Source organism: Chelonia mydas, chromosome 8, assembly GCF_015237465.2.
Source record: "Chelonia mydas isolate rCheMyd1 chromosome 8, rCheMyd1.pri.v2, whole genome shotgun sequence".
Classification (NCBI taxonomy): domain Eukaryota; kingdom Metazoa; phylum Chordata; order Testudines; family Cheloniidae; genus Chelonia; species Chelonia mydas.
In genome coordinates this window covers 73,654,986-73,673,208 of record NC_057854.1, presented here as the reverse complement: position 1 = coordinate 73,673,208, position 18,223 = coordinate 73,654,986, and the positions used below count along the sequence as shown (strand labels likewise).

At 40.2% G+C, this 18,223-nt stretch overlaps 1 protein-coding gene across 3 annotated transcripts in view; it reads right to left on the bottom strand.

Annotated features, from left to right (window-relative positions):
* Positions 1 to 18,223, bottom strand: part of GLMN (glomulin, FKBP associated protein) — a 46,113-nt gene that overhangs the window by 11,055 nt on the left and 16,835 nt on the right. For all 3 annotated transcript variants that reach the window (XM_037906458.1, XM_043521367.1, XM_007058876.4), the window contains exons 8-15: positions 17,474 to 17,661; positions 16,740 to 16,793; positions 15,691 to 15,721; positions 15,295 to 15,384; positions 9,593 to 9,634; positions 9,427 to 9,500; positions 7,249 to 7,333; positions 4,734 to 4,843 (exon numbers count right to left, since the gene is read on the bottom strand). In XM_037906458.1, coding sequence (XP_037762386.1) covers positions 4,734 to 4,843; positions 7,249 to 7,333; positions 9,427 to 9,500; positions 9,593 to 9,634; positions 15,295 to 15,384; positions 15,691 to 15,721; positions 16,740 to 16,793; positions 17,474 to 17,661 — 674 coding nt within the window. The remainder of the gene's footprint in view (positions 1 to 4,733; positions 4,844 to 7,248; positions 7,334 to 9,426; positions 9,501 to 9,592; positions 9,635 to 15,294; positions 15,385 to 15,690; positions 15,722 to 16,739; positions 16,794 to 17,473; positions 17,662 to 18,223) is intronic.

The following is an 18,223-nucleotide window of genomic DNA, read 5'->3' as shown; positions in this document are numbered from 1 at the left end:
CCAAATACCAAATGCCAAGTACACACAAAGACAAAAGTTTTCTTAGATGTGTTCCTACTATGTGTCTTCCTCCGATTACCCTGATACCAAGCGTTATAAAGATCAGGTTGGACAGAGCCAACATCCTATTAATAGCCTCAATGTGACCTCATCGTCACTGGCAGCCACATCTTCTGCAGCTGGCCAGAGAATCACTGTACTTGCTGCCTCTGCTTCCAAACCTCCTGTCTCAACAGTAAGGAAGGATTCTGCATTCCAACCCAGAGATATTCCTCGTGCAGCCTGAAGGATAACCTGCTGACTAATATGTGGGTTCACACCATTCTTTTACAATCCACAAAGGGCTCCACCCTGCTATAAACAAAACTGGAAACTGTTTACTATCTGGGACACTAGCAAATAAGTGACTCCATCCTGAGCTTGGGCCCATGCAATCCTAGAGTACTTTATAAACTTTAAGTCTCAGGACTTAGGCTTAGCCTCCTCATATTGCTGTTCATATGGCAGCAATATCTGCTCACCACAATTACATTAAGGAGAATCCTATCTTCCATACTAAGGTCTCCGGATTTCTTAAGGGCATGGTAAATAAATTCCCCCCAATTAGGGAGCCCCGGGCTTTATGGGACCTAAATCTTGACCCAACAAAGCTGACAGGCCCTCATTATGAGCTTCTTGTGCAACTCCCTCTCACACACTTAGTGATTAAAACAGCCTTCCCAATAGCAATTACATCTGCTAGGAGGGTGAGTTAGCTTAATGCTTTGAACATTCCACCTTATACTCTGGCCCACAAGGACAAAGTCACCATGAAGCCCCATACCAGCTTCATGCTTAAGGTGGTCTCAGTTTTCCACCTGTCTCAATGTATTTCCCTCCCCATGTTCTTCCCCAGACCTCATTCCTACCCTTGGAAGCCTACCTAGATGTAAAAGGAGTACTCAGTTTTTACCTGAAAAGACCAAACTCTTTAGAAAACCCATTAAGTTATCTGCAATATAAAGAAAGATGCCAGGGAGAACCCACTACGGAACAGATACTCACATACAGTTGTTACATCCCACCTAGGAAACCCCCTGCTTTAAACACCCATTCTGCAAGAGCCACCACAGCATCAGTAGCATGCCTTAGGCAGGTTCCTCTGGTAGAGATAAGCAAAGCATCAACCTGGAGTTCTGTGCTAGACCCACTCCTTCAATTGAGCATCGTGCTCTGATGGCCAGTTTGGGAAAGCCGTGCTCCAGTCGATACTTAGTGAAGAACTCCATTTCCACCCTCCACCTGCTGGAGCACTCCTTACTGTTTTATCACAAATGGGAAAACACTGAGACTCTCTTGAAGAAAAAGAGGTTACTTTTGTTCTTCAAGAACTATCTCTGTGCACTCACACTACCTGCCCAACTTCCCCTCTGCCTCAGATTTCTATATAATGTCTGCGGTTAGGGAGAAGAAATTGAGACTGTTGTGGGATGATGCACTTCCTTATATACAGTAGGGCAATGACATCACCCTTGCACGAGCTCTCTTCTGTTGAAGGAGCATCATTCAAGGTAGTTCTGCAGCTCGATGCCAGGGCACTACATCTCACAGAAGAGCTAGCACAAAGGTGACACTTGAAGAACAATAGTTACTAGTAAGTAACCTCTTATTGCTATTAATGTTGATAAATGCAAAGTATTACACACTGGAAAACATAAAACTAACTATACATATACAATGATGGGGTCTAAATTAGCTGTTACCACTCAAGAAAGAGATCTTGGAGTCACTGTGGATAGTTCTCTGAAATCATCCACTCAATGTGCAGCGGCAGAATTTTGGGAATCATCAAGAAAGGGATAGATAATAAGACAGAAAATATCGTATTGCCTCTATATAAATCCATGATACGCCCACACCTTGAATACTGTGTGCAGATGTGGTCGCCCCATCTGAAAAACGATATATTGGAATTGGAAAAGGTTCAGAAAAGGGCAACAAAAATGGTTAGGGGTACGGAACGACTTCCGTATGAGGAGAGATTAATAAGACTGGGACTTTTCAGCTTGGAAAAGAGGCGACTAAGGGGGGATATGGTAGAGGTCTATAAAATCATGAGTGGTATAGAAAAAGTAAATAAGGAAGTGTTACTTACTTCTCATAATACAAGAACAAAGGACCACCAAATGATATTAATAGGTAGCAGGTTTAAAACAAACACAAGAAAGTAATTTTTTCACACAATGCACTGTCAGCCTCTGGAACTCCTTGCCAGAGGGTGTTCTGAAGGCCAATACTATAACGGGGTTCATAAGGGAGCTAGATAGATTCATGGAAGATAGGTCCATCAATGGCTATTAGCCAGGATGGGCAGGAATGGTGTCCCTAGCCTCTGTTTGCCAGAAGCTGGGATTGGGTGACAGGGCATGGATCACTTTATGATAACCTGTCTGTTCATTCCCTTTGGGGCACCTGCCATTGGCCACTGTCAGAGGACAGGATACTGGGCTTGATGGATCTTTGGTCTGACCCAGTATGGCCGTTCTCATGCTAGTTTCAACTTAATACAGTCATGACCTTTTCTACCGCAATGCTGCACTCCACTGAAAGGGTAGTGTCATAGGATGACTCTGGCCCTTTAAAGAGGAAAGAGGCCAGTACACTTGTCACTAGTGAGCTGACACCAATTAGGCTTAAAAGAGGGTGCCCCGGCCCTATGGGGGAGGTCCCTGAAGGAAGAGCTAAGTAAGAGCTGCGTGAGGGGAAACCGTAAGAGCAGAAACCATGAGCTGCTGCTGCTGAGTTCTCCAGAAAACTGTCAAGGACTGGCTAGAGCTGGCGAACCCTGCTGAGTTGCAAGAAGGCTTGTGCAGTGGCCCCTAGGAAGATGGGAAGGACCAGCATGGTCAGCGAAAGCTGGGATCAGAAACAAGGAAGGGACGGTTCCTTGAGCAGGACAGGGGTAGGACTCATAGGCCAGGAGGCCTGAGGAGCATAACACTGCAGGGAGCTCTCGGCAGAAGACTCAAGTGGAGGGCTGTTGGAGGAGCCCAAGAACAAAAGATTGTTCCTAGAGGGAGGTGCCTCTGAACAGGGGTAGGATTCACAAGGCAGGCGGCCTGGTGGAGTAAAGCACTGCAGGGAGCCCTCTTGCAGGAGACCTGAATTGGGGGCTACTGGAAAAGACTTGAGAGTTCCGAGACCTACTTTTCACCCACAGGTAGATGGCCTGGAGAGTGGGACCCTAGAACAGGGGTTAAAGGAACTGAGGCAGAGTAGTTAATGACTCTCAGGTGACTAGGGAAGGGTGACCTTTGAAGGGCATTGAAGAGCTGCTGCATTGTAACCTTGTTTTACTTTGGGATTTTGCAAAGAAATGTTTTATTATCAGGTAAAGCAGACTGTGAAGAACTTCAAAAAGATCTCACAAAACTAAGTGATTGGGCAACAAAATGGCAAACGAAATTTAATGTGGATAAATGTAAAGTAATGCACACTGGAAAAAATAACCCTAACTATACATACAATATGATGGGAGCAAATTTAGCTACAGCTACAACTAATCAGGAAAGATCTTGGAGTCATCGTGGATAGTTCTCTGAAGACGTCCACGCAGTATGCAGCGACAGTCAAAAAAGCTAACAGGATGTTAGGAATCATTAAAAAAGGGATAGAGAATAAGACGGAGAATATCTTATTGCCCTTATATAAATCCATGGTACGCCCACATCTTGAATACTGCACAGAGATGTGGTCTCCTCATCTCAAAAAAGATATACTGGCATTAGAAAAGGTTCAGAGAAGGGCAACTAAAATTATTAGGGGTTTGGAACCAGTCCCATATGAGGACAGATTAAAACAGGCTAGGACTTTTCAGCTTGGAAAAAAGGAGACTAAGGGGGGGATATAATAGAGGTATATAAAATCATGAGTGGTGTGGAGAAAGTGAATAAGGAAAAGTTATTTACTTGTTTCCATAATATAAGAACTAGGGGCCACCAAATGAAATTAATGGGCAGCAGGTTTAAAACAAATAAAAGGAAGTTCTTTTTCACACAGTGCACAGTCAACCTGTGGAACTCCTTGCCTGAGGAGGTTGTGAAGGCTAGGACTGTAACAGGGTTTAAAAGAGAACTAGATAAATTCATGGAGGTTAAGTCCGTTAATGGCTATTATCCAGGATGGGTAAGGAATGGTGTCCTTAGCCTCTGTTTGTGAGAGGGTGGAGATGGATGGCAGGAGAGAGATCACTTGATCATTACCTGTTAGGTTCACTCCCCCTGGGGCACTTGGCATTGGCCACTGTTGGCAGACAGGATACTGGGCTGGATGGACCTTTGGTCTGACCCAGTATGGCCATTCTTATGTTCTTAGGTGTCTGTGACTTTTTATATCAGGGTTTGAATTTGCCACTAAAAGAGACAATATTCCTTTGCATGGATGGATTCCAGCTGGATGGAAACTGAGGCAGATGTGCATGCCATGCAATGGCCTGCCATAGGAGGGCACCCCAGGCAGGGGGCACCTTATCACAGGGAGGAACTAGTTTATTTAACTAATAATTTCCATCTCTGGTTCTAAAATTCTGAGACAAACTGAAACTCTCCTCATAGATTATGCAGCAGTCACTTGCTTAGTTGCACTTACTTTGTCATTAAATAAAAATATGGGCAATCTTCAAATTATATATATATACACACATACATACAGACACACACAGATTTAGATTTACTCTAGTTCTGATTACATCTCACCTATCTGAGTTTTGGAGAAGATCTGTTTCAGCCCCTTCAGGAAGCAACAGCACTAAATCTAGAAGTGAAACCAGCTGGGGTCCAGTAAACCACTTACTGTCATTTGCTTTCTGGAAAGCAATAGGGAAAAAGAGAGAAAAAGTTTAAATTCACACTTTGCGTAATCATGTAGTATAACAATATGACCACTGGGCAGTGTCTGAAAATGAGGAAATCAATTTACGGAAAAAGATGTATACAGATTACCATAAAATGATCAAAATATACTAATCTTTTCAAGATCAGACATTTCCACACTCTTTCCCCAGCTCACCCACTCAAGCTATCCATTCTATTCTTATCTGAGTCATCAGACTCTCTTCCCATTTCTCCTCTTCCCAGCCCCACCTAAGCACACCATTCTTTAAGTCTGTTAATATGATCTTTAAATCAACTGGCTCAGCCACTGTTGAGCAATGTTAGGCACACTCTATCACATGGTTCAAGTATGCTGCTATTGCAGGACTTATAGCTCCCAACAACCTAACAAACTAGGTTGGGGACTAGGACCAGGAATCAGACCCAGATGTCCTACATGACTGGGAACACACTAGGCCAGACCCAGAAACTCTTTAAATTAAAAGCAAAAAGACATCAATGCAATGTTACAAGTGAGATTTTAAATACATAAACCAGGAAATTCCAAATTATGGTTCCTATGAAACTAACTTGACCCCCTTGCACAAAGTATTTTGTCTTATTATATTTAATACAAACTTTAGTGTATGTAATGTGGCTACCTTATGGGTGGCTGTGGGAATCATGGCTTTGAATTTTTATTTTTTTTTGTAGCAGAGACTAACTCATAATATTGAATTAACCTGAATTTTAAAAAAATCTAAATAAGGGTATTAAAGAAAAAAAAAAAGAAGTGTGCCAGTGAGTTTGGCTATGCATAATCAAACCACACTTACTTTAAATGTTATGCACCAGAAGCATAACAGTAGTAATTACAGGCACTGGGGCCCCAACAGAGGCCACCAGACCTTCTAGAATTCCTCATGCCCTCTTAAGGTAGATGAGTAATGCAAGGATGGGAACAGTTGATGGGAGGGATCTTTCAGTTCTTATATGACTCCCACCAGCAATGCAGAATCCAAGTACTTCACAACATTAATGATCATTTTCTCCCAACACCTGGGCGAGGTACAAAAGTATTATCACCATTTTACAGATGGGAAACAGAGGCATAGAGAGAAACACAGAAGTTTTCAAACCTAGGTGCCTAAAGGTAGGTTCCTAAACCTATATTTGGACACAAAGCTAATAGTGGCCTATCTCAGAAGTGCCAAGGACCAACACATCCCACTGAAGTAAATGGAAACAGCAGGTCGTGTGCACCTTTGAAAAATCAGGCCATTTTTAGTTTAGGCACTTTCACTGGAAAACTTTGGCCTAAGCAACTTGCACAAGATACCACAAGAAGTCTGTGGCAGAGTCAGGAACTGAACCCAGATCCCCTGAGCCCAATCCAGTACCTCAACCAAAAGAGCATCTTTTCTCTGTCCTTTGGATAAACAACTATGTGATGATATCCCAGTATCAATAAGGAAAACAACATACTTTTGAGACTAAGCATGAGAAACTGCTGCACAAACGGTAATTTTAGGAGAATTCATTGAAAACAGCTTGGAATGAAACAGTCATCTCAATCATACATTATCTTACTACTGCTGTTATGCTATAATGAAGTGTCATGTCACAGCATGTGTGGGACAGAGAGAAGTGGTTAATTATTCTGGTGGATATTAACACCACCTACAAGTAAAATTAGAAGGATATCTACCAACAAAGCCCCAATTCGGGAAGGCATCCTGAGTCAAGACAACAATGTCAATGGGATGTAAGCATGTACGGAAGTGTTTTTCTAAATCGGCCAGAAGAGTGATCTTTAGAAAGCTGGGTGTGCATACTATCATTGCAGTAGTAGCATCACCTGCTAAGATTGCTCAACACCTCCCATTATCAGACCTTGTTTTCAGATACTTTTATATAACTTTGCCAAACTTTAATCATTTGGGCTAAAATGGTTCCATGCTGGGTATCTACCTCAAACTATTTCTTTTTTAAATTTCAATGGAAACAGTTCAGTAGCTTCCAAGAAGGGAAAAATACATTTTGCCCATGTTAAAAAAAATCTGGTAACCTCATCTTTGAAAAACTCAAGTGCACTCCTGCTTTGGAGCAGCAGCTACAGAGAAAGTCAGACTTCAGCCTGTAAATAGAATAGTATGTAGTTGTGTAATTATAGATTGTATCATAATGCATAACCTTAAGGAGGACAAATTAATGTTGCACAGGCAACTTTAATTCTTGCATTTCTTAACTTTAAATATGCAAGGTCAAGCACTCAAATCTCCTTTTAACACAGTATTTTCAGATGTAATACATAAATAATGTGGAGCCTAAACTATATGAATTCTTTAAAAACGGTATTGAAAGCACTTTCTAAAGTAGGAACTTACAATATTCTCACCTTTAATGATAAATCAATCTGATTTTTGATATTTTGTATAACATAGCCTTCTACGCCAGCGTGGTTGCTTGTCTTCAATAAACACCTTTAAAGTAAAATAGAGAAAGACAGTATCTCCTAGATATTGCCTTACATTTTGTTGAAAAAAATATAAATTAAATTCTGGCTTCATAGAAATAAATGGGAGTTTTGCCACTGACTTCAAGGGGGCCAGAATTTTACCCCTAATCTTTGGAGTTCACAAAAGGGCTGGCTTCAGTGTTTTGTTTTTTAGTAACAAGAAAACTAAAATCAATTGCCATTGTCATGAAATTAACATGGTAGCTCCTATGTGAGCTCCTATGCAGTGTTAGGATATAGATATTCAGGCCTGTCTGTAAAGGCCTATGCTCTAAGAATTTAGGTGTATTCTTATCACTTGGCTAGTTCTAGAGGTACAAAAGAAAGAATCAAAAATCACTGTCTGCCGGTGTAAGGGCCTTCTCTTACTGTCAGTGGTCAGTTTGGATGAGCTATTGCCAGCAGGAGAGTGAGTTTGTGTGTGTGTGGGCGGGGGGGGTGAGATTTGTGCTGGAAATGGCCCACCTTGATTATCATGCACATTGTAGGGGGAGTGGTCACTTCGGATGAGCTATTACCAGCAGGAGAGTGAGTTTGTGTGAGTATGGGGGTGGGGGAGTGAGTAAACCTGGATTTGTGCTGGAAATGGCCCACTTTGATTTTCATGCAGGTTGTAGGGAGAGTGGTCACTTTGGATAGGCTATTACCAGCAGGAGAGTGAGTTTGTGTGTGTGGTTTTTGAAGGGGGGTGAGGGGGTGAGAGAACCTGGATTTCTGCAGGAAATGGCCCACATTGATTATCATATGCATTGTGAAGACAGTGGTCACTTTGGATGGGCTATTACCAGCAAGAGAGTGAGTTTGTTTGTGGGAGGGCGGAGGGTGAGAAAACCTGGATTTGTGCTGGAAATGGCCCAACTTGATGATCACTTTAGATAAGCTATTACCAGCAGGAGAGTGGGGTGGGAGGAGGCATTGTTTCATGGTGTCTGTGTATAAAATGTCTTGTGCGATTTCCACAGCATGCATCCGATGAAGTGAGCTGTAGCTCACGAAAGCTCATGCTCAAATAAATTGGTTAGTCTCTAAGGTGCCACAAGTCCTCCTTTTCTTTTTGCGAATACAGACTAACACGGCTGTTACTCTGAAACTTCTCTTACTGTGACAGTCTGAGGCCCTGTTCTTAGGCTAAGGCCTTTGGCTAAGCAACAGAGGCAGCCATAAGCTGGGAAGCGAACGGTCACATCCTCACATTCCAAACTAGTCACATTGAAATAAGGTGCTATTGGGCTGTTAGGAATACAATCCTGTCCTGATAGTGCCTATCACCCCCAGAGAAAGGGAAGTGCCTAGAAAATGTAAAAGGAAACTTAGTTTGATAGCATCCTGTCTGGCAAGAACTCACTTATCAATAGCTGGGATGTGAAATCCTCACTTCTGTATTGTTTTGTCATTATAGTTCCCACTTTGTTATTGTTTGTCTGTATAATCTCTGTCTGGTTCTGTGATTGTTTCTGTCTGCTGTATAATTAATTTTGCTGGGTGTAAACTAAATTAAGGTGGTGGGATATAATTGGGTACATAATCATGTTACAATATGTTAGGATTGGTTAGTTAAATTTCAGGAACATGATTGGTTAAGGTAGAGCAAAGCAGAACTCAAATTTTACTATATAGTCTGCAGTCAATCAGGAAGTGAGGGGGTGGGTGGGGGAGATGGGAACAGGGAATGGGGTGGGGAAATTGGAATCATGTTTTGCTAAAGGGGGAAACTGGAACAGGGAATGGGGTAAGGAAATTGGAATCATGTTTTGCTAAGGGCAGGAATGGGAACAGGGACACAGGTGTAAGGCTCTGTGGTGTCAGAGCTGGGAAGGAGGATACTAAGGAAGAAAACTGGAATCATGTTTGCTGGAAGTTCACCCCAATAAACATCAAATTGTTTGCACCTTTGGACTTCGGGTGTTGTTGCTCTCTGTTCATGTGAGAAGGACCAGGGAAGTAAGTGGGTGAAGGAATAAGCCCCCTAACATGCAGTTACCATGATTTCTGACTAAGTTACTAGGCAATTAAATTGCATCAAGACATGTTTTTCTGCATTTCATGCAGGATGCATACCTGAACAAAGTGTATTTTCCCTCTGCATCAAACTTGTCTATATATAACTGCAATATCTTCAAACTCTTCTTTCGCTAAAAGAAAAAAATTCTATGAAGACATTTGCAGTTAATTAAAATAAAACAAATTTAGCACTTCTAACCCCCGGAATGATTAAGTTACATACCAGATGCTCTATAGGACAAAGGGTCATCACTTTAACCAAATCCTGCAGTTGGAAAAAAGTACATAAAGTTTGGTTGTACCTATACAATTGTATCTTGCATAGAGCTGACTAAAGTCTAGTCAAATCATGAACATAAAATCAAAACATGTTTTTATAAAAAGGAAAAGCTAGGAAATTCAGAGCTGTTAGACTGTCTGTTTTTAAGACAGAATACTATACACACCGGTGTTGAAGGGGTCTCAGGCTGCAAGTAAGAAAAACAAGTGGTAAAAGCTGTAGTAAGACACAGAGGAGTGAATTAAGGACAGAATAGCAGAGCGTAGGACTCAACCTCAGATTTTCTACTGGGTCTGGGATTGCCATGAAACTATATCAAATGTCAAAAGAAATCACTGTCTGTTTTGACAAAGTGGTATCAGTTTTCCCTTCCATAGGGAAAATTTCCCTGCTTTCCTACTCCACATGGGAGCATTGTAAGGATTACTTAGAATATCATACATTTTCTGTAGGGCTGTCGATTAATCGCAGTTAACTCGCGTGATTAACTCAAAAACATTAATCGCGATTAATTGCAGTTTTAGTCACACTCTCAAACAATAAATACCAATTGAAATGTATTAAATATTTTGGATGTTTTCCTACATTTTCATTTATATTGTATTCTTTGTTGTAATTGAAATCAAAATATATATTTTTATTATAAATATTTGCACTGTAAAATTACAAACAGAAAAATAGTATTTTTCAATTCACCTCATACAAGTACTGTAGTGCAAACTCTTTGTCTTGAAAGTGCAACTTACAAATGTAGATTTTTTTTGTTACATAACTGCACTCAAAAACAAAACAATGTAAAACTTGAGAGACTACAAGTCCACTCAGTCCTACTTCTTCAGCCAATCGCTAAGACAAACAAGTTCGTTTACATTAACAGGAGATAATGCTGCCCTCTTCTTATTTAAAATGTCACCAGAAAGTGAGAACAGGCATTTGCACAGCACTTTTGTAGTCAGCATTGCAAAATATTTACGTGCCAGATATGCTAAACATTTGTATGTCCCTTCATGCTTCAGCCACCATTCCAGAGGACATGCTTCTATGCTGATGACGCTCATTAAAAAAATAATGTGTTAATTAAATTTGTGACTGAACTTTCTTGGGGGAGAATTGTATGTCCCCTGCTGTTTTATCTGCATTCTGCCATATATTTCATGTTACAGCAGTCTCGGATGAGGACCCAGCACACGTTGTTCATTTTAAGAACACTTTCACTGCAGATTTGACAAAACGCAAAGAAGGTTCCAATGTAAGATTTCTAAAGATAGCTACAGCAGTGGTTCTCAAACTATGGCTGCCGTTGGTTCAGGGAAAACTCCTGGCGGGCTAGGCTGGTTTACCTGCCGCGTCTGCAGGTTCAGCCGATCGCGGCTCCCACTGGCCGTGGTTCACTGCTCCAGGCCAATGGGGGCTGCGGGAAGTGGAGCGGGCCGAGGGATGTGCTGGCCGCCCTTCCTGCAGCCCCTACTGGCCTGGAGCGGCGAACCACGGCCAGTGGGAGCCACGATCAGCCGAACCTGCGGACGCGGCAGGTAAACAAACTGGCCTGGCCCGCCAGGAGCTTTTCCTGAACAAGCGGCGGCCCTAGTTTGAGAACCACTGCGCTACAGCACTCGACCAAAGGTTTAAGAATCTGAAGTGCCTTCCAAAATCTGAGAGGGATGAGGTGTGGAGGATGCTTTCAGAAGTCTTAAAAGAGCAAGACTCTGAAGTGGAAACTACAGAACACAAACCACCAAAAAAGAAAATCAACCTTCCACTGGTGGGATCTGACAGATGATGAAAATGAACATGCATTGGTCCACGCTGCTTTGGATTGTTATGGAGCAGAACCCGTCATCAGCATATACGCATGTCCCCTGAAATGGTGCTTGAAGCATGAAGGGACATATGAATCTTTAGCGCTTTTGGCAATTAAATATCTTGTGACGCCGGCTACAACAGTGCCATGAGAATGCCTGTTCTCACTTTCAGGCGACATTGTAAACAAGAAGCAGGCAGCATTATCTCCTGCAAATGTAAACAAAATTGTTTGTCTGAGTGATTGGCTGAACAAGAAGTAGGACTGAGTGGACTTGCAGGGTCTAAAATTTTACATTTTTTTTTTTGACTGCAGGTTTGTTTGTTTGTTTTTAACAATTCTACATTTGTAAGTTCAACTTTCATGATAAGGAGATTTCAATTCACCTAATACATGTTCTGTAGTGCAAAATACTATTTCTTTTGTTTTTTTACAGTGCAAATACTTGTAATCAAAAATAAATATAAAGTGAGCACTGTACACTTTATATTCTGTGTTGCAATTGAAATCAATATATTTGAAAATGTAGAAAACATCCAAAAATGTTTAAGTAAATGGTATTCTATCATTAACCGTGCGATTAATCACGCGATTAATTTTTTTTAATCGTGCAACTAATCGTGATTAATTTTTTTTATAATTTTCTGTACATAAGCTGTAAGATGTTTGTGGGTACTAATGAGAAATAAATAACTGAAATGACTGAAAATACTGAAACAAAAGTAAGCAAAACAGCAGTTAGGTATGGCCTGCATCTGTGGATGATCTAAAACTGGGAACCAACCAAGTGAGCAGTTAACCATATTTTAAAAGTATTTTGAAACTTGAAATACTGTATAATTGAGTAACCATCAAGTATAGTTTCTGAATTTAATAGAGATTTATTACTAGCCCTGTAAGTAAAATCTATCAGGAATATATTTCAAGTTTATATTTATGGTTATATTTAGAAATGTATTATTAAATGGGTCTGAGCCAATATGGATTTGTGAAAGGTAGATCATGTCAGAAATTCTTAGACTCATAGACTTTAAGGCCAGAAAGGACCATCATGATCATCTACTCTAATCTCCTGCACATTGCAGGCCACAGGACCTCACCCACCCACTCCTGTAATAGATCCCTAACCTCTGGCCGAGTTACTGAAGTTCTCAAATCATGATTTAAAGACTTCAAGTTACAAACAATCCACCATTTACACTAGTTTAAACCTGCAAGTTGACCCATGCCCTGTGTTGCAGAGGAAGGCGAAAAACTCCCAAGGTCTCTGCCAATCTGATCCAGGGGAAAATTCCTTCCCAGTGCCAAATATGGCAATCAGTTAGACCCTGAGCATGTGGACAAGACCCACAAGCCAGACACCTAGGAAAGAATTCTCTGTATTAACTCAGCCCTCCCTGTCTGGTGTCCCATCAGAAGCCATAGGAAATATATGCTGCTAGCAGTCACAGATTGGCTACATGCCATTGTAGACAGTCTCATCACACCATCCCCTCCATAAATTTATCAAGCTCAACTCTTGAAGCCAGTTAGGTTTTTGGTCCCCACTGTTTCTCGTGGAAGGCTATTCCAAAACTTCACTCCTCTGATGATTAGAAACCTTCATCTAATTTCAAGCCTAAACTTGTTGATGGCCAGTTTATATCCATTTGTTCTTGTGTCCACATTCTTAGTGGATGTTTATAAGGAGTAGAATGAGACAGAGCTTTATAATGGGAATGGACTGATATCTAGTATTGATTTACACAAAGCTTTATAAAGATCACTAAATTTACCCTGGATACTAAAATAGAGCAAGTGGTCAAGACTTCATGGATGAACTATTCTGAAAATATTCTTGATAGATTAGGCTTAGAAGCAGAGTTTGAAATTTAAAAAGTATAAGATGATTCATTTGCAAAGAAACAACAATGAAACTAGGAATAGTTTAAATGTCATTGAATTAGCTATTGTGGTCAGTAGAAAAAGCATGCATGTATTAATAGACCTTATGCTGAAATTCTCAGTCCAGTGTGCAACAAATGCGAAGGAGGACAACAGAATATCGGTTTTGTGACAAAGTTCCTCCTCTACCTTGGTGGGTCTTGCGCTTATTGGCGGAGTTGCTCGCCTCGGAGATTCACGGCAGCCCTCAGTTTGGCCGTTTTCGTGAACCCACAGTCCAGGTCAATTCCTCCTGTGTCTGACCAGGAGTTGGGAGGCTTGGGGGGAACCCGGGCCCACCCTCTACTCCAGGTTCCAGCCCAGGGCCCTGTGGAATGCAGCTGTCTAGAGTGCCTCCTGGAACAGCTGTGCGATAGCTACAACTCCCTGGGCTCCTCCCAACACCTTCTTTATCCTCACCATAGGACCTTCCTCGTCGTGTCTGATAATGCTTGTACTCCTCAGTCCTCCAGCAGTAAGCGTTCTCACTCTCAGCTCCTAGTGCCTCTTGCTCCCAGCTCCTCACACATGCACCACAAACTGAAGTGAGCTCCTTTTTAAACCCAGGTGCCCTGATTAGCCTGCCTTCATTGATTCTAGCAGCTTCTTGATTGCTGCAGGTGTTCTAATCAGCCTGTCTGTCTTAATTGTTTCCAGAAAGTTCCTGATTGTTCTGGAACCTTCCCTGTTACCTTACCCAGGGAAAAGGGACCTACTTAACCTGGGGCTAATATATCTGCCTTCTATCACTCTGCTGTAGCCATCTGGCCCGACCCTGTCACAGTTTCTATCAACACAAATATAACCTCTAATATTGTGTGCTCTCACTTTGGTTAGACTAAATCTGGTATAATTTTAGTTATATTTTTACATGTATTTGTAGAATATGATGTAGGTAAAAATGCAACCAATGGGACTTAGGTTCCTATTTATGAGGAGAGTGACAATTGAGATTGTTTCACAAGAGAGAAGACTTAAGAAATGGTAATGTTGTATTTAAACTGGCCATGGATCATTTTAATATAAGAGTGACATATATGAAATTGAGTGAATCTACTGAACTATGGGTCTCTGGTTTAACACTGAAGGGAATACATATTTTATTTAGAGGGTAGCGAACTGGTGGAATGGCCTTCTTGCACTCCTCTGGCATAAAATTGTTTTTGAAGTTTTAAAAAACTTCAAGTTAAATGTTTAAAAAGATTCACTATATAGAAGGCATCAAACAATTCCAGACACAAGGGTACCTGTCTTGCTTCCAATCCTTCACAAACTTATAGCAAATTAAGATGCAGAAATCTGAATTCATCACCGAAATTTTATATATAAAAATGGCACTGCACATTTGCATTCACAATGTTCACCCTGCTAGCTGGGATGAGACTTTTACTAAGCTAGGAGCAAAGGAGTCCCCTTTTGTTGCGAGCGTGGAGGGAGGAGAACAGATGAAGCAGTTTCATACCCCCAGTTTTTCCCCCCTTTGGTGGGTGAAAGTTGTTGCTTAACTCTTCTTTTCCCTTTCTCTTCCCCAGCCTGCTTCTTCATGCTGCATAATGTGTGTAGGGGAGGGGGGAAGGGACAGGGACATGAGAGTCACATGTTGCATCTGAATCCAATCTCCAGGGCTCGTCCTGCCCACCACGATTGCCACTGGATGGCGATGGGATATGGGGATGCTGTTTGGTGGTGAAAGAAAGGGGGGTGATAAACTTTGCTTTCCAGGTGGATAACCATTGCAGGCTCCCTGTTCCAGTTAACAATTCTTAATAGCAAGACACTGGATGGTTTCAAAATCAATTAAGTTTTTGAGTGAGGCAATCCTTTTATTCTCTAAATTCTTCTCTCTCAACCCACCTAGGGAACAGCTAGACATGACATGGCATTTTAAGTAAAAATACTTGTTTACATTGCATCCTAATACCTGAGGTGCTGTAATGAAGCCTTTGAATTCCAAATACTGGTGGTGAAGGCTATTATCTCCCATTCTCAATAAACAGTTTCCAAGCAGGTCCTACAAGCAATAAAAAATAATTTTGAAGGCAACGTAACTTTGCACTTGTACAGTACTTTAATCCAAGGTCCTCAAACCACTTCACAAACTAAGGTCGCAATCCTGCAAACATTTATGCATGCATTTAAGATTTACTCAGATGCAACGTGCTTTCAAGACTGGGGCTTATCTGATTAAGCCTCAATAACTCTAAAATTATAGTATGCAATATTATCCTCATCTTTTACAGACAAGGGAAATTAAGGTTGTACCATAACATAGATTACAAAGAATATTCAATATTTGATTTAAAAAAAAGGAACTTACAAGTCCTTTAGTTAACACAGATTCTTCTGTCCTACAAGAAATTAAGAAAATCATCAGTTTCAAAGTATGAATTCAAAAATGTTTTGTTGATGTTTAAGAATTAACTAAGTAGTACAGGATCTATCTAAAAACAAGCTCAGCTACCAACAGTTCCTATTCTGCTTCCTGTCATCATTCCTTCAACTGAATTATTTAACTACACTAAACAGAAGAGTTTGTAGATTTGACTCCTTTTGAGATCAAGAGCTGATATTTCCATTCTATATTTATGAGCATTCAAAGGAAAGAGCTCAAGTCCCTCAGACGCCATGATATTAAAAGGAAGAAAATGGTACTTTCCCAACTGCAGAACTCTGCAAACTTTTTCCAAGCATGAGCAGAAGAGAGTGAATCCTAATCTAAAGAGACTGAAAAGTTTAGGCCAAGTTGTAGCAAGGCACAGTGGAATGTTCATCTTAATTGGTGATAATCTATGAAACACTCATGCTTGTAGAGTAGTACTTGGACTTATTCTTTGTAGACAATAAAGGGGCAAATGACTACAACACTTAAGTAAGTCTGGTGTTCTATTTATTGAAGGCCATGATACAGATGAAGATAGCATACTATCATAGGCTAGAGTCAAATATTTCCATGGCAACCTCACTTCATTCTCAACTGTGTAATTTAGTTACAGAAGTACTACTAAATATTCAAATTCAGAAAATTGGAATGTTTAAAATGTTCTTAGTTTGGGTTTCCATAAATAAAACACAGTTGTGAAACGAATACTGTAAAACATACTGAAAAATGTAAGAGCATATCACATAGAAGTATTGTGTTTGGGACAACTTTTTACAACTCTTTGGTGGGAAGGGGCATCATCTTGTGCTGAGCCGTACAGTATTAACACTCAGTTTCAAAAGAGTTTTCCCACAATTTGAATCGTAAATTCAAAGTCTGATTTCATAAATTACTACCACAGATCAGAAAGCAACTGTGGGACAATTAAACCAGACAAACAAGAAACAAATCCAATATTTGAAACTCCAAATTTTGTATGATCTTACCTTTTCAATAGGACCTCAATATGTGTCATGTTGCACTGTAGAAGATATGATGGACTAAAACAGAAAAATTATTTATAAATATAATTGCAGAGACCACACTGCCTACATGTTGATATATAAATAGTCTCTGTGGAACTATATATAGGAATAGTAACTATTTCATAAAATTAAAAGTAATTTTAGGCTAAATGGATACCTTCAAAATAGATGCGTGCTAAAAATCAGGATGTCCCCCCTCAACTCTCCCACACTTGTTTATCACCACACTAAGGTTCCAATCCTGCAAACACTTACATGCTTAATTTTAAACATATAAATAGTCCATGGCTCCTTCTGTGAGACTACTTATGTCTAAAATTAAGCACACACATAAGTTTCTGCAGAATTGGGGCCTAAAAGAGAAAACACCTCTGCACACATACCGTTTATTACATGACAGTTGCCCTGAAATGAATGCTAATGTAACACAAAGGCTTACACAATAATTAGTGATTAATATTAAAAGAGCTACAGCTCACTTCATTGGATTCTGTAGCTCACGAAAGCTTATGCTCAAATAAATCTGTTAGTCTCTAAGGTGCCACAAGTACTCCTTTTCTTTTTGTGAATACAGACTAACACAGCTGCTACTCTGAAACCTAATAGTAAAAGGTTTTCTTCTGCTCCTGATAATGTCTTTAAAGAACCTCAACAAATCAGCCACTATTAATAAATGGATGGAAAATAGCTCTTACCTAAAGACCATTGGAAAACAATCAATACCAAAGTACTGAACATACACCAGATATGACAGACATGCCAAAGAATCTGCAGAATGCTTTCCATCTACATCCAAAAAATCCTGATTATCCCAGTTCTGATTTCTGCTTCCATGGTGTAAAAACAAGGTTGGTAACAATTCTCTTATATCCAATAAAATACCCTGTTTATTTTTTAAAAAAAAAAAGTCAATTCCATATAGCCGCTTTATAAAAGGAAATACGGATATTAAGTTTTAAATTAGGATTCACATTTTAAATTTTATATAGTAAAATCTCTACCTACCATATGTACAATCATTCCTGAAAATATTTTTTATAATTATGTGTATAGTTACAGACATCAAAACTACATTTAAGGAAATTATTAAGGTGGCAAAGTCAAGCTCTCAAAGGTTAGGAAATGCCTGAATTGACATTGCCTGTGCAATCTTAATTTGGCCACCTTGTGTGTATACGCTATGACACAGTATTTAATTACATGATCACAAATTCTTTTCCCCCCACAAACCTTTGCCTCACTTAGTGCACAGAATGGATGATGCTCACATAATGACCAGCTATGCTGTATTTTGTTTTCTCTTCATTGTTCAAAGTGCAATCCCAGACATTATTTGCCACATAGTATTCAAACCCTGCTCTGAAGACACAGTTATTAATTTCCTTACGGGCTAACAGGAAATAGTCCATGAAGACTCAGTTATCTAGGACCTACACAAAGAGCAA